Source organism: Arvicanthis niloticus, chromosome 1 (assembly GCF_011762505.2).
Source record: "Arvicanthis niloticus isolate mArvNil1 chromosome 1, mArvNil1.pat.X, whole genome shotgun sequence".
NCBI lineage: Eukaryota > Metazoa > Chordata > Mammalia > Rodentia > Muridae > Arvicanthis > Arvicanthis niloticus.
Genome location: NC_047658.1, coordinates 110,531,153 through 110,547,222, shown reverse-complemented (window position 1 = coordinate 110,547,222; position 16,070 = coordinate 110,531,153). Strand labels below are relative to the sequence as shown.

General features: G+C 49.0%; 1 protein-coding gene across 17 annotated transcripts in view; it reads right to left on the bottom strand.

Moving 5' to 3' along the window:
• The window catches only part of Shank2 (SH3 and multiple ankyrin repeat domains 2), a 441,204-nt gene that overhangs the window by 317,060 nt on the left and 108,074 nt on the right, over window positions 1-16,070 (bottom strand). For all 17 annotated transcript variants that reach the window (XM_076914200.1, XM_034510387.2, XM_076914238.1 and 14 more), the window contains 2 exons: window positions 15,858-15,974; window positions 6,116-6,193 (listed from right to left, as the gene is read on the bottom strand). In XM_076914200.1, the coding sequence (XP_076770315.1) occupies window positions 6,116-6,193; window positions 15,858-15,974 (195 nt within the window). The remainder of the gene's footprint in view (window positions 1-6,115; window positions 6,194-15,857; window positions 15,975-16,070) is intronic.

The window sequence follows — 16,070 nt, the reverse complement described above, 5'->3', positions numbered from 1 at the left end:
CCCACTTTCAGGGTCTTCCTTCTGCAGTTAAACCCCTCTAGAGGGGCTGAGGAGATGGCTCAGTGTGTAGTCTATTATGCATGTCTGAGAAACAGAGTTCCATTCCCCCCCCACCCCCCACATAAAAAGCCAGGCACAGGGCAGGGATGCTGGGTAGTGGAGCCGGACAATCCCTGGGCCTCCCTAGTCAGCCAGGCTCACCAGATCTGTGAGCTCCACATTCAGTGAGAACTTGTGTCAAGAAATAAGTTGAGAGACTACAAATAGAGAACTGACTCTGCTTTCTGCCTCCTCACATATAGTGCTGTGCGAGCGCCTGCACGTGTACACGCACACCCACCAAAAAATTAATTTAAAAAACAAGGAAAAGAAACCCTTGAAATGTCCCTTAGACACACCCAGAGGTGTTTCCTAGCTGATCTTAAATCGATCAAGCTAAGAATCCAGACCAACCAGGACTCTCATCAATTGCATTTTACAAGCCCCTCCTCTTGTACACCTGGAACCAAGGTGCTCTGTGCTCGCACCGCCCCCTAGTGGTAAGCATGAAAAACTACATGAAGCTGTCAGCAGGCAATTCTTTGCCCAGCACTGTCTGCCGAGTTCCTTTTCTTGAGGGTCCATGTCTTGGCTGGACACCAAGATCACAGAGATGGAAGACACAGCTGTGAGCCATCTGAAGAGACTGAGTCGGGGACTATTCAAACCCCACAAAATGCGCAAAGCAAGCAGTAGGCTCCTGCAAAGGTGAGTCTGAAGGGAGACAGGAATTTCCCTGGCCAGATGGGAGTGGGGCACAGAGTCTCACTTGGCTGCAGAACTCCTGCCTCCCTGAGTGCTCAAGAAGTTACCTGACTTGAAGAGCTCTTATCCCTAGTGACAGTGGTACCAGGGAGATTAACCAAAGCTCTTTGATAAACAGGGGCTTAGCTGTGAGGATGTCAGAGCCATGCCCAGGGAACTGGGCAGAAGAAGCTGGTGGCCCACTTTGATGTATCCAGGTCCAGGAGGAATCCAGGGCCAGGCTCGGTGTTGGCATCTGGGTTTGGACTGATGTAGGTAACACTAGCACAGACACCACTTGGTGATTCTGAGACTCTGAAAACCCAGAGAGCTGAGGTGTTCCTCTCAGGGTGCAAGAGATGCCCGAGGACTGAGCAGGAGCCTAGACCTTCTGGAAAGCTGGGGTAGGACTGAGAAGCAGCAGAGATGACTGAGCCAGAGGGGTGGAAGCCCAGACTCCTAGGAAGATCGCTAAAGCTATCTGCTCTTGGGCAATGGGTGGGAAGAGAAAACATGAGATTATTTTTTCAAAACCCCAAATCAAATTTTGACTTTCATTCCTGTCACACATCCAGGGAGCTGGTTGAAAGAAGCCAAGCTTTCACACTGATCACAAGCCACCCATTCCTGTCCCACACGCCACACCTGTGCTGATCATGTTTCATATGTGGCTTTGCCCAAGTGTACAGAAAATGTGGCTGGTGGTCTTCCTTGGCTATGTCTGGTTAAACATAACTTGGGAAGACATGGGCTTAGCTCATTTGTCACAGCCCCAAACAAGTGTGTCCAGCTTTGGTTAATCACCATGGGGTGTTACCTACATCTGCCACAGCCAGGCAGATGGTCCCCTGTAAGTAGATTGAGTAGACATCCCTCCAGGAAGCAGTGGCCATATTTTAACATCTGCCTGCTTGCCTACAGTTACTGCTGGGTTCTGACCGGTGTTGACTGTGCAGTGCAGGCTCCTCCGGTGCAAACCCACAGACAAGCTCCTTCTGTCCAGTGTCATTCCTGACAGATTACCTCCTCCTCACTAGTCCATCCGGCTTCCCGGCTGCTGGGTCTCCCCTAGCTCAGGGTTTCCCCGTGTAACAGTCTAGTCTCTCATTGGGGGCAGTGGCTTGCAGCAGCCCCGGGCACGGTCCTTGTGAGAATGTGTGCTAATCTCGTGCTGGACCGCTCGCTCCCAGTGGGAAAAATGACAGCTGTTCCCAAAGTGGCTGACCTCTGACTCTCCTCTGAAACTGAGCTTTCCCTGGATGCCATCTTTATGAGCTCTGGGCCCTTGGAGAATTTGTCTCTGCTAGGACATCTCTTGGATATTAAACTGGTGTTCTGGAGACCCTTTCAGCTGCGGGCCTCATGCCCTTCCTCTGGGGCACTGTCCTGAGAGGTCTCTGCATGTTTCTTCTTCCTCTGGAAATCCACGTTCAGACCCTGAACGCGGTTACTCCTTAGTCAGCTCTTCACTGATCTTGACCTCCCTCCAGCTGCTGTGTCTCTGTCGTCTCTGTTGTCAGCATTCCTCTGGAAAGCCTTGAATGCCGCCTCTCATGGAGGCCATACCCACTCCTGCCACACTGGGGATCATGATGTCGTCAGGTCACGACCATCTGGAAGGCCCCTTCCACGTCCCGAGTGTCTTTGTTCTTACCCAGCATCTTTGCTTCTGCTGTCCATCTTCCTTTCACCGTCTGCCCTTCCCGATGGGCTATCCTCAGCTATCTGTTCCCATTTTCAGAGTGAAGTATTAATACACAAACAGGAAACTCTCTATGGTGTCAGCTATCTCTCAACGTGGGACTGCCTCAGGTACTCTTGCCAGGTTAGGGCACTGCAGGTGGGTTCTATTTACAAAGGTGCCGGATTACACACAGATCCTGGAGCCTGGATGTGTTTGGTGTGCTTGGGGAAAGATCTGGGTGGCTGGATTGACAGAGGAAGTAAAGAGAGTGGGGAGGGGGACATCTGTGAGTACAAACGTAGTGTCTTAGTTACTTGTCTCATTGCTGTGACACACCTGACACAGCAACTTGAGAAAGGGGGGGGTTATCATGGTTTGGGGGCACAGTGCATCATGGCGGGGAAGGCATGGCAGCAGGAGCTTGTGGTGTCTGAACACATTTAGTCTGTGTCAGGAAGCAGAGAGATGAACACTGGATCAAATCACTCTCTCCCTTTTATTCAGTCTGGAACCCCAGACAATGGCATAGTTCCTCACTCAGGATTAATCCAATCTAGATGATTCTTCAGACATGCCCAGAGATTTGTCTCCTGTGTGAGATCCTGATCAATTTGCTGATCATGATTAAGCAGCACAGGTGCCAACTTCTAGAATGATGCCCAGGCCCACCGAGCACTTGAGATACAAGGTAATGAAACTTAGGTCTGGAGTCTCACTTCTTAACATTCTGACTCTACTGTCTCATGTCCCATACTCTGACAGCAGAGTGTACAATGTGACTCACAGCCCAGACAACTCATCTGTGGTCTAAGATCTCATCCACACTGCAGATCACGTGGCATGGTGACTGGCTTTCACAATGAATGATTGATTTCCATCCAGAACCTTCTTCTGATCTGCTGGCCATGCACATAGAATCAGAGCCAAAGCCCTTGCCAAGCCTTATGGGTCCGCTTATTTCCAATCACAGGTGCTGGTCTCTGTACCCTCCCCAACTGGCCAGTCTTGCTGCTCCAAAGCCCACCAGGCACATGCTGACCCCAGGGCCTTTGCACAAACAGCAGCTCCAGACCCCTTTTATCATAGACCCAAAAGGCTCTTCCCTCCCTCTCTTTTTCCCTTCTTCCTTCTCTCCCTCTCTCCTTCCCCCCTCCCTCTCTCCTAGCCCCTGCTCTGATGTCATGAAAGCCATCTGGAATACCAGCCTCCACTTCACTCTACTTCCCCATCATGCTTTGCTTCTCTTGCGTTTAGCAGACCTGACAGAGTACAGTATGTGTCTGTTTATCTGCTGGCTACCTGTCTGTCTGATGTGCTATTAGTGGGAGAAGGTATAGCCTGGCTGGGTCTCATCTCCCCCAACACCTGCAAGCAGCATCACCCGCAAGTGGCTGTCACTTGAAGCATGGTGTGAATTGGCCTGGCCAAGATGGCAGATTCAACCTGGATTTCTTTCCATCATAAATATGTATCGTCTGCCAGTCACATTTTAGGTAGTTTGGGCTCCTGTCCTTCGTCTAGAAATACAACTTCGACTCCCCTGTTTCTATGGGAACGAAGAGCCTGAATCCCAAATAAGACTCACAGAACTTTGGAGAGCAGAGACTTAAAAATGAGCGGCTTCCCCAGCAACATGCCCTTGGCGGGGACAGCAGGCTGCCAGCCAGCAGGGCCGACAATGCTTTCCTCAGACTGCCACATTCTTGCCTGACTCCAGAGCCTGTGCTGCTGTGATGTACAGAAGATATATATTTCAGGGCTTGGGAGACGATGACTCTCATGTGAGGGTCCCAGTTTGATCTCCAGATCCCACTTTTTAAAAAGCTGGGGTGGGGTGGCATGTGCCTACAAGCCCAGCACTAAGGGGTAGACAGCAGGTCCCTTGGGCTCCCTGGCCTGCCAACCCAGACTAACTTACAGGTTCAAGATCAAGTGAGAGACTCTGTCTCAAAATACAAGGCAGATAATATGTACTGAACCTGCACATGAACATGTGTGTACACACACACACACACACACCATACATACACCACCACTACCATACCCCACACCTCACATTTGGCCTTGACCTCCATTCATAGAACAGAGCTCTTAGGTTTCTCTAGGTACAAATATATTAATGAGACAGACCAACTTAGTTCACGGTCTTCTTCAAGATTGAGGCTGGTGTGGGGACATAAGCCCAAAACCCCAGATCAGGGCTGGGCTTTTCAGCCTTCCCCCTCAGGGCTGGAGGCTGGACTGATCACAATTACCAGTGATGTAGTCAACTATGCTGGGGTCAACTTTGAGTGACAGGAAAGGGGATCCTGGGCCATAGCTCCTAGTGGGAACAGGCTAAACAGAAACCTGGCTGGCTAGATTTACACACAGTAACTCCTGAGAACAGCCATGCATGGGTGTGTGTATGTCCAGATTCAGTCCCTTGTAGACATTGCCAAGGCTAGCTTATACCACATTGACACACCCGGAAACACTACAGTAGGGTGTCTCAGGACCCTGCTTATGACACCCCACAAAGAGGAAGGTCCCTAGAGAAGACATGTCAACCCTACTCTTAAAACAATTATACAGGATACCAATAGCACAGGGTCCCACTGAACCCCTCAACCAGGAAAGACATTTCAAAACCCTGGAGAAAGGGGGCCTAGAATGACCTGGAAGACTTTATTCATTTTCCACCAAACCACAACTTCTAGAACCATGATATCACCCCAGTGCCAAGTGGCATCGTCACTGACTGGTCCCTTGGCTGAGCAGTTGCTTTAGAACAGATTGAACACAGGGATTACAGGGTTCCTGGTCACCAACAAAGGGCTCTACCCTCTAATCACGTACAACAAGAAAACCCTTTCATCTGTCCTCCTACAGTGCTCAATGTGGGAACCTGGCTTGAAGCTTCATATGAAACCTGCCATTCTACAGTGGGATACAATTAGGAGACACGGCTCATCAAGCTGAGCATCAGACATCACCCCTCAACTGAAGAAGTCACGATGACAGAGTGTACCCTTTGTATGAACTGCCCAGGAGAGAAGGCTCCATTGAGGCAGAAAGGGGATGAGTGGCTGCCTAAGGGGTGGAGGAGTAGCTGAGATTAATGGTTAGTGGGGGACAGGACCTCCTTTTGGGGTGATGGTAGAGTTCTTAGCCATATAGTAGTAATGGCTGAGCAACACTCTGAATGCCCTTAAAGTCACTAAATTGGTTTTGTTAAATCTTTTTAAATGGTTAAGTTGTTAACTTTTGTGTCCTATGCATTTTCTCTAATTTATGAGCAATTATGGACTGATTTGCATGTTCCCAGAGGTCACAGGCCAAGGTCCGGTGGGGGTTGTTCTCCTGGACTCTGGGATGTTGGAGAGGAAGGACACAGAGCGGCAAGCCCCCTTCTCATCAAGTTTGCACTCTGAGATACACAGTTTGGTCAGCACTTTCCAACAGCTGCAGAATTTGAAGTGGTCTTACTTCATTGCCCTTCTAGAACCTTTTACAGAGATGAGTCTACATTATTCCCACTTTTTGGTCTAAAGGAAGCAGGCTGTGTGGACAGGCAAATGGAACCACCTCAGCTTTGCAACAGGAATGCAGTGCAGCCTCCTCTCAGGAGGTATTGTGGCCGCAGTCATTATCAGTGATTGTCTTTACCTGAAATGGTGTCTGGCTGTTGTAGTTTTTCAATTCCTTGTTTCCGCCCCGAAACAGCAGCGCTCTGGCACAGCTGCCCTGCAAATGGAAAAGAAGAAGTTCAGCCTCATGAGAAGTCTGGGCCTGCGCATGAAAGGTTAAATAGGTGTGGCACTTCCACAAAGAGAAAGACAGACGGGAGATGGGAAAGTCCGTAAAGTCCTTGCCATGCAAGCATGAGGACCTGAGTTCGAGCCTCACAATCCAGGTAAAGATGTCAGGTGCCAGGACTGGAGAGATGGCTCAAAGTTAAGAACAGGTGATGCTCCTGCAGAGGACCCAGGATGGTTCCCAGAACCCACATGGCTGCTCCAGAGGATCTGACGCCCTCTTCCGGCCTCCATGGGTACTGCACTCACATGCATGTGTATCCATGTATGCACACAGAGATACACACACAATTGAAAAATAAGTAATCTTAACAACAACAACAGCAAACAAGTGTGCTTTGTGGTGGCACATGTGTGCAATCTCAGTGCTGAGGCAGCAGATTCTTGGAGTCTGTCCAGATTACTAAGTTTCTGGACAGTGTTTCAAACACACACACATACACACACACACACACACACACACACACACACACACACACACTCACTCACATCAAGAAAGAAAAGATAAATAAGAGGATAAATAAAGGAGTCTCATCACTGTCAGCTGAGGCTTCATCACCACAATGCTTTCGAAAACACCTTGGCAGAAGCTATAAAATGTTACACCACACCTGCCCATGACAAACCAGTCTACTCCTGACAATATTCTACAGATGTTCCACACACATCTATTAAACATGTGACAGGTAACTGAAGGCAAGACACAGAAAGAAAGAAAAACTGTGAGAATTGTGTTTACCTTGACATTCTGAGTCAGGGTAAGGGTGTTCTAGAACATACTGCAGTTGCAGGACCCACAGGGTCTGCCCATAACTCCACAACTGCCTATAACTCAAGCTCCAGGGACTTGATGCTCTCTAAATGTTCTGTAGAACTCTGGGCAGTTGCAGGACCCACAAGACAAATGGACAAAACAAACAAACAAAAAAACAAAAACAAAACCAAACAAACAAACAAAAATCCCACAAATCTTTCTGGAAGGCAAAGGTCTGGCCAGCAGGGGAACCAGGTTCCATCACATTTCAAAAACCTGACTGTCCAGAGAAGGAATGGGATTCAGTCAAGCACACAGGTCTTTGAGCACAGCTCAGGATTACATGTCTTAATGCTGACAAAGTGAAGGAGGGCATTTTGGTGTTTCTGTAATGAAAAGGAGCCTCTACCCCTGGCCATTTATTTGAACTTCGGGCCAACAGAGAAGTCTTGCTGACCTTTGGAAGCTCCAAGGAGGACTGTGTGGGCTAGTGGCTGTCAACAAAAAGACTAAGGATAGGCCATTGAGAGATGGCTTGGTGGGTAAGAACACTTCCTGCTCTTGCAGAGGATCCAAGTTCAGTTCCCAACACCCACTTCAGGCCACTAACAACTGCCTATGACTCCAGCTCCAGGGATGCTCTCTTCTGACCTTCACAGGTATCCACACATGCACGCACACAGACATAAACAAAACTTCTACAAAAGACTGAGATTACAGTACTGATATAGAAGGACTGATTGCAGTTGCATGGTCACTTAATGTATTCCTCGGTGACATAGTTATCAAATGACCCTCACGGACTGAACTTAGGAAACTAAGATGATCCCTAGGTGATGAGTTGTTATGAGACCATGGTGGTGTCCTGGCTAAGCAGAGCTTCGCTGTGGGGTGTATGGCTGCCTGAGTAAATGGACCCTATTAGGTGTTCAGAATACTGAATTCTAGTTTGGAATAAATATTTGCATGATTAGTTTAAGCCAATGTTTGTCACTGGGTTGCAGCTGGTCAGGACCCTTGCCAAGCAGATTCCTGCATGTCTGTACTCAGGGATGCCCAACAGGCAGGTGTGCAATGAGGATAGAGGCTCTGTCTGTGATGACACCCTGCGGAAAAGCAGGTGTTTTCCCTCTGTGCCCCAGATGCATCAACCACTAGGACCTTGGGAGCTGGGAGGAGGTCCCCTCCTGTGGCTACAAGAACTGAAAAGGCATGCTGATGCTCTCTCAACAGCAGCTGGGGGCTGGGAGGCTGTGTCAAGAGAAGGATGATTGGGGCTACAAGGATAAGAGGCCACAGAAGGGCTGCCCTGGCCTGACCCGGAGCCTTCCCAGTCATCCTGAGCCCAAGCCTCAGCCACCCTCAACCTATCCCATCATGGCCCTGTAATCTACAACCTAAATCTTTAGGGCAATGACACCCACAACAATACAGCTTGAGTGAAGGGAATGTTGGGATAAGAGGAAAGGAAAGAAAACAGAAGGAAAAGAAAAACATGCCAGCTCAGGTGAGGAAGCAGGTGGGCCCTACCTGGGGACAGCACACAGCAGCCAGAAGGAATCTGATGGGAAGCCTGGTGCTGGGTTTCTACAGGAATTGAACATGTTTGGGGCTCTCTGCACCATACACCTTCAGCTGCAAAAGCAACTCAGAGCCTCTGTTTCCCAATCAGAACTTCAGCTTGAGAGCCCTGTGGGGAAGCCTGGGCAACCCGTCCCTGGCTCCTGAAACCCCTCAAGAGTACCTACATTGTCACTGACATTCCCATAAAAGGCTAGGAATAAACCCTCCCCTGGTATTGTCATCCCTACCCATCAGTGGGACATGGGAAGGAGCCCAGAAAACTCTTCTACTCACCCCAAAAGGGCTGTTTCCAGAACCCATATGAACTAACCCCCAGAGCCCAACTCATCCTTGGAATGATGGCCAGGCTGCAAAGGCAGAGTGCATTCTGACAGAGCAGCTCTGGCCTGAGTGGAGACCTAACATTCCAATTGGGCAGGTCAATGATCTGGCTAAGGGACAACCCCTATGGAGAAGGGGCCACCCCTAAGAAAGAAAGATTCTTCTCCCTCCCCAACCCAGGAAGGAGGGAACACCCTAAGGAAGGAGAGATAACTCCTAGGAAGGAGGGATGACCCCCTAGGAAGAGGAAACCACTCCTAGTAAGGTGGGTTAATCTTAAGCCATGCTAAAGAAATGGGAGGAATAATTATCCCTTTAATGCGATACTGTACTTTTCCTTCCCAGAATTCCCTCTGCCTAGCACAGTCCCTATGATCCTCCATGAGGTTCTGTTGAGTTGGCTCGCATCTGAGAGTCAGGCCTCAAAAAGACACAGCTTTCCCCATTTCTTTTCTGTCTCTTTCTTTTGGATGCTTGCCAGATCCTGAGGGTTTGGTTTTTTTTTTTTTTTTTTTTTTTTTTTTTTCCTTCACACTAAGCTCCCTCACGCTTACTCTCTGTTCTCACCATGAAGCAGCTTGTCCTCCATGCATGGCTTTTTCCTTTCTCTCCTCCACTCTCCCTCGGGCAACTGCTGAGATTCACAGCTTGCCTGTTCTGGGGATTTTCTTCAAAATCTGATAAAAGTTTCCATTTTTTTTTTGTATTAATGAAACTAAGAATCCCAAGAGGAGAGCCCATTTCTCTGATATCATAGAGCAACCCTGGCAGGATCCCCAAATGTTTGGTTAATATTCCAGTCAGTCAGCTACTTCAGAACTAAAGGGCCAGGGGTTTTATGGCTTAATCACAGTTAGACTTCAACATACATCTGTGCATATGTGTGTGTGTGCATGCATGTACCTGTGTGTACATGCCTGTACAGGCATGTGTTCTATACCTTGCTGCTCTACCTCACATGCCTGGCACAGCACCTTGCTGGGGTGGCAAGAGATCCATGCCACAAGAAGGCAGGGCAAGCGCATGGGAAAGCTGCTTGGATTGGGTAAGAAGAGAAATGAAGGGTTGGTGAGAAACAGGGTAATCTGCAGTGTCAGGAGGGTGAGGAAGGCCCAAAACATTAATGCAGAGCTTAACCATTTCCCTTCACTCCCTTGGATGGCTTGAGTCTTAGCTGGCAGGTCTCCATCCTTTAAAAAAAAAATCAATAAAGTATGAATACATAAGCAATTTGTATTCATCTTCTAAGGGCCATTTCCCCACCAGATTTTCTCTTGGTACAAATTTTCAGAGATACAAAAAAAAAAAAAACAACAACAACAAAAAAAAAACAAACAAACAAAAAAACCCAACCAACAAACAAAACAAAAGAACCCATATCCTTTCCCTGAGGGGAGTCATTCTGCCCTGCACTCAGATATGGGCTGTGTGCTTCTGGCTCCAGGAGCTGTGGGCTTCACTATCTTGTTCATTTTGCAAAGGACAGACTAAGAAATCTCAGTCATCCTTGCCTGTGGAGAGTGGACAAGCCAATAGCCACGCCAGTCCCTGGGGACACAGAATCGAAGCATAAGGTCATGGTCCCTGTGAGCTTAGGATGGGTGGGAGTGGGGGGACAAGGAGCAGTCAGCTCAAGGTGAGCTGTTCTGAAGGTCCTTGTGTGGCCTTCAAAGGAGGACAGGGTATATCAGATGGAGGTGAGGCAAGTGGTCAGTAGGCTGAGTCCCGGTGTGACAAGAAGAGAAGCTGTGGTCACAAATGGCAGGATTGCCACAGACAAATGTAAAGACTCTGCAGAAGTAGCCAGGAGTGAGGGAATCACGGGATGGCACTGTGGGGGCAGGTCTTGGGATTTGTAGCAGGAGCCAATTTATAGCCACAGGTGTGTTTGGACTGTGAATGCCATGGTCTTGGGGGGGCTATCAGAGGAGTGATGAGATGGGTGGGAATGGATCAATAGGGGACAGACATGGACAAGCAGGATGGAGGTCATCTGAATACCAGCCTCTAACTCGAGAGTAAAGGACACTAGTTACAGAGCAGGGAGGAACATAGGGACTGGGTCTCCTAAGAGGCCACCAGGTGGAGACATCAGGTGAGCAGGTGTCACCACTGTGAGGCATCACCGGGGTGAGTCTGCAACCTTTAATATTATGTCCCCCCAAAAAGGACCAGGGTAATTGAGACCACTTATTTCACATGCTGCAGGTCACCAGGCTTCTGCTTCACCTGAACTCCCTGAGTTCTGTCCAGACCCCAAAGGCTAAGGGGAGTGGAATAGAAGTCTAACTTCACTACTTCCTAACCTGGATCTGCTGACCAGTATGATGCAAACACCAGTCAGTGATAGCTACAAGGCTGTCAGAGGAAAGACTGATGCCATCTGTCTTAGTTAGCTTTAACTGTCAACTTGACACAGCCTAAAGTCAGCTGAGAAGGGAGTCACAGTTGAAAGACTGCCCAGATCAGATTGGTCTGTGGCAATGTCTGTGGGTGAGTGTCTTAATTGTTAATTAATATAACAAGTATATTAATTGTTAATTAATATAGGAGAGATCAGCCCACTGTGGGCAGCACCATTCCCTCAGCAGGTGGATAAGCATGAGCCTGAGTGAGCCAGCAAACAGCATTCTTCCATAGTTTTTCTCTCAAGTCCTTGTCCTGACTTCCATCAATGATGAACTGTGACCTGGAAGTGTAAGACCAATAAACCCATTCCTTCCCAAGTTGCTTTTGGTCAAAGTGCTTTATCACAGTAATAGACAGAAGTACATTCTGAGAGACCCAGAGTCATGATGCCTATAGGGATGATAGCCCTCAGATGGCCCCAGGGAAATAAGTGGACACATGCCCCATGAGAAACCAGCAAGGCACAGAGATACACACTGAAAACATTCCCCTCCCAACACAAAAGGTAATATGCATGCTTGTGTGTGTGTGTGTGTGTGTGTGTGTGTGTGTGTGTGTGCGTGCGCATGCACATGCATGTGCATTCATGTGTGTGCATGCATGCATGCAAGTATCTGTGTGTGCACATGTGTGCATGCATATATGTATGTTTTTGTGTGTGTGTGTGTATGTGTGTGTGTTTATCTTCTAGACAAACCAGGCTGCTCTAGTAACCTTTGATATTTAAGCTTCCTCTGATTCCTCATTATCCAGGATGGTGCTTTCTCCCTCTGGAGCTCTTGGGAAGCCAGCGTGAGTCGAGAGAACTCAAAGATTAGAATCAATTTGCTGCTTACAATCAGAGCCCTAATTAGTTGATTGCATGAGAGGAAAGAGAATCTTCTGATCACAGTGTGTTTTATTAGAAGTGTCCTGATGAAATTGATAAAGCACATATAGCATTCTACAGACCTGGGGCTTCCAGATCTGAGGAGCGGCTCATTAAGGACGAGTATTATCAGTAGGTATCACCACACCACCACCGTCATCACCAAGCCTAGTATCACCATCCTCACCATTATCACTCCAATTATCATCACCACCCTCATCACTAACTTTACCACCATCAGCATCACCATCAGCATTATCATCATCATCCCCATTAACTTCACCATAATAGCATCTGCATCACTATAATCACCATCACTACCATCATCCCATCATCAATAGCTACAGCATCACCAGCATCACCACCATAATCTCCATGAACACCATCTTCAACACCACCATTACAGCCTTGACTTGCTGAGTCCTTATCCCCTGCCAGATATCACAGATGTTCAGTTTCTACTTCAGCCTCTTAGCAACCCTAGACCCAAAGGACATTCAGGCTACCTAACTGCAAATCCAGGTCCCAGTTTATGCCCAGCAGAGCCCAGTGGGCCAGGCCTCCTCATCACTATCCCATGTCCCTGAGGCCATGTCTCTCTTTGCCCTGAATCTTGCCCTTCTGAATTCTGTCCTTCCCCTGGGGCACATCCTCACCATGTACAGTATGACACCACTTCCTATGTAATGTCCCTGGTGTGGTCTCTGTCATCAACAACCAAGCCTGTGCAGCCACATATATCTCCTGTCTGGAGACAAGGGGCCATGAGCACAGATGCCAGCAAGGTAGTGACACGCAGAGGAAAGACGCAGGACATCCGTGTGCAATGCCAAAGGCTGACTTATCCTCCACTCTTGAGACAGCTCCTGTGAGCTCCAGGAAGCTATGCAAGACTGTGACCCTCAGAGCTGTGGCAAAGCAACTTCACCCGCACAATTCAGACACAGCCATGGGCTGGGAAAGGCCTGAGACAGACTGAAGACCCCTCCCATCAGGGGAGGACAGATTCTGTTACACTCACTGACATCCCAACTTGTCATGGTGTCAGGAGGCTGTGTGGTCAAATAACTCTAGAGCCTATAAACCAACACAGCATTCCTTGGAGGTGACACAAGATTAGTCACCTTGGCTGACTCTGTCCCAGGCTGCAGAGAACAGACATACTGTCCGAAGCTGGGTGGCAGCAGGCTGCCCTCATGAGGGGGCAGCTTTGTGGGGTGGACAGCTCTACCTACCCTACTCACACTCACTAGTCTGTAGGATGGAAGTCAGCCAAGCCCTGGGGAGGCGCAAATTATGAATGAGGTACAAGAAAAAAAAAGATAGTGTAGCCTTCTACTCCAAAGATGGCTAACAGCCTATGGGCCAGATCACCCCATGATCCCAGACCCCCAGAACTCACCCCATCCCTGATTGAACAAATAACTTTCTTACACATGGCCACTTTCCATGACCTTCAGACTGCTGTTCTGTAGCTGCTCAGCTGACATGTGACTGGAGGGTCCAGGCAGTGACCAAAGCATAAAATGTTTATCAATAGGCCCTAGAAAATCAGCTACCTCTATTCTGACTGACAGTATATGGGTAAAAGGTTTTCCTGGAAACCCTGGCCATCTGGGGACCCTCCTAGGGATGGAGACAGCTCTGGGGCATATGGAGTAAACCCCAGCAGGACCATTCTCCAATATAGCCAAGAACACAGGCTGCCTAATAAAATTCTGCAGCCTCCCTTTCAAAGACCATCATGCCCACAATTATTTTAAGTGACAGACACTGTGATTTCCTATATTTTTTGTGATTAAAATATGCTTGAAATATACTGAGTAAAATTAAGCCATGTTTTCCCATCGTAGGCAATCATTACAAAGCAGATGTTGGTGCAGATGTTTTCCTAGACCCAGCCAAGCCTCATGATGTGTTTTCTAAGGCAGCTGAGTATTCCCACACTTAACAAGGGTTCCCCCATCTGAGCTCCACGGTGGACCTGGGGGTGACTGCACTGTGAATATACTCTGCGTCCAAGTCAGGAACACTGCACGACACTCCAGCTGAAACACTGACTCCATCAGCCTGATCCTGAGAGTGGTCTTCAGAGCAAGACACTCACAAATTCTACAAGGTCAAGAGAAGGCCTGACTCGGGGTGGACCATGTGAGTGGGGTCTTGAAGGGTTTGTAGGAGTTTTCAAGCGTGAAGGATCCAGGAAAGTTACTGACTAGAAGAAGTAGAGAGGACTTGGGACCAGCCATTAGGGCCTGGGACCAAACTTGGATATGTGAGCTAAGGCTTGAGGGTCTAGGGTCACTGTCGGTGGTGCAATAGGATTATGGCTTTGAGACTAGAAGAGAACTCAGTGTTTACTGAGGCCACACCCCCAGGGTATGCTCAGCAGAGTCTCATCACTGAGATCCCTCCACCCTTCGAGAGGGAGAGTCTTTCCCCAGTCCCTCTGCCGGGCTGCTTGGGGTCATGTCTTTGGGTCATTAGCCCCAGACTTGAGGTTTCATGACATGAGAAGAGAAAGAAGCAAGCCGTCTTCAGTGGGGTTGTCCTGTGTCAACCTGACCCTGAGCACCAAGGAGAGTGGTACTTTTTCTGCTTGCCGAAGCTGACCCTGCAATCCACTCACATCCTTTGAGCAGTACTAAGTTCAACACCCATCCCATCCCCCGGGGACATCCGTCTCTCATTTCCCTTCCATGTCCAGATCAGGGCACTCATGGTCCAGGACCAAAGTCGCAGCCACTAAGGTGTCTCTCTCCCAGAGAGCAGGCACTATGTCCCCCAGCCTGAAGGGATTCCAGAACAGCACTGTCCACCAGGGTCTGACACGGAAGTTTGGGGGAGGGGTGTGGGGCACCAGTGTGTCAGTTACATTGAGTTCTGCTTAGGAGTTTGTCCCCATGGAGGGCAGAAGATAGCTGCACACACCTGGGCTCATGGCAACATGAAACCACAACAGCCAAAGGCAGAACAAGCCGCGCATCCACCCACAGGAGAGCAGGTGGTGTGGAAGCAAACTTCAGAAGGAAGAGTGGCTGGCATTCGTTACAGGTTAGACCATGAGAATACGGTGCTGAGTAGAAGAAGCTCAGCATAGGTGGCCAACTCCTGCAAAATCCTCGTCTTCAGAGGTCCTTAAAACAGAGAGCAGGATGGGAGACTAGGGATTCGGGGAGGGGGGTGAGTTGCGGGTTAGGAGCTGGTGTTTCCTGGGGACACGGATTTAGTCTGGGAAGATGAAAAGTCATGGAGGTGGATAGTGAGGATGGCCATAAAGCACTGTGAATGTGCTGTCAAGGAATTGTGCACCTACATGTTTATGAGAGTCACATTTGTTATGCACACTTAACCAGAAGTGAAAAGGAGAGTTGGAGGGGTTACCCAGGTGCCAGGCTCTGGGAACCAAGCAAAGTTGGCACTCAGCCAAGGGTTCCAGCCCTTCCCGTGTCTTTTAGACAATGAGCAGCCTGGGTCACTGGCATTGCACAGGGCTGGCTGTAGGTCTGGAATGTGACCTAGGGCTGCTCACAGCTTCACTAGCCTCTGGTTCTCAGTAAGGCAGCAGGTGAGAGTCACAGAGATACGCAGGCCAGCCCCTCCGCCCAGTGCCCAGTGCGCCCCAGGGTTAGGGTGAGGGATGTGTATGCCACTGACCTGATTGTAGAGGGCGCAGATATGCAGGGCTGTGTTCCCCGAGGCGTTCTGTGCACTCATGTCTGCGCCATAGAAAAGCAGATGTTCCAGATGCTGGACATGGCCGTACCTGCAGGCCTGAGACAAGAGACTGAGTGAGACCTTGGTGCCCCTGCTGGTCAGCCCTGAGACAGACTCCAGTGGCCCCTACTGGCTAGGTCTGAGACACAGAGG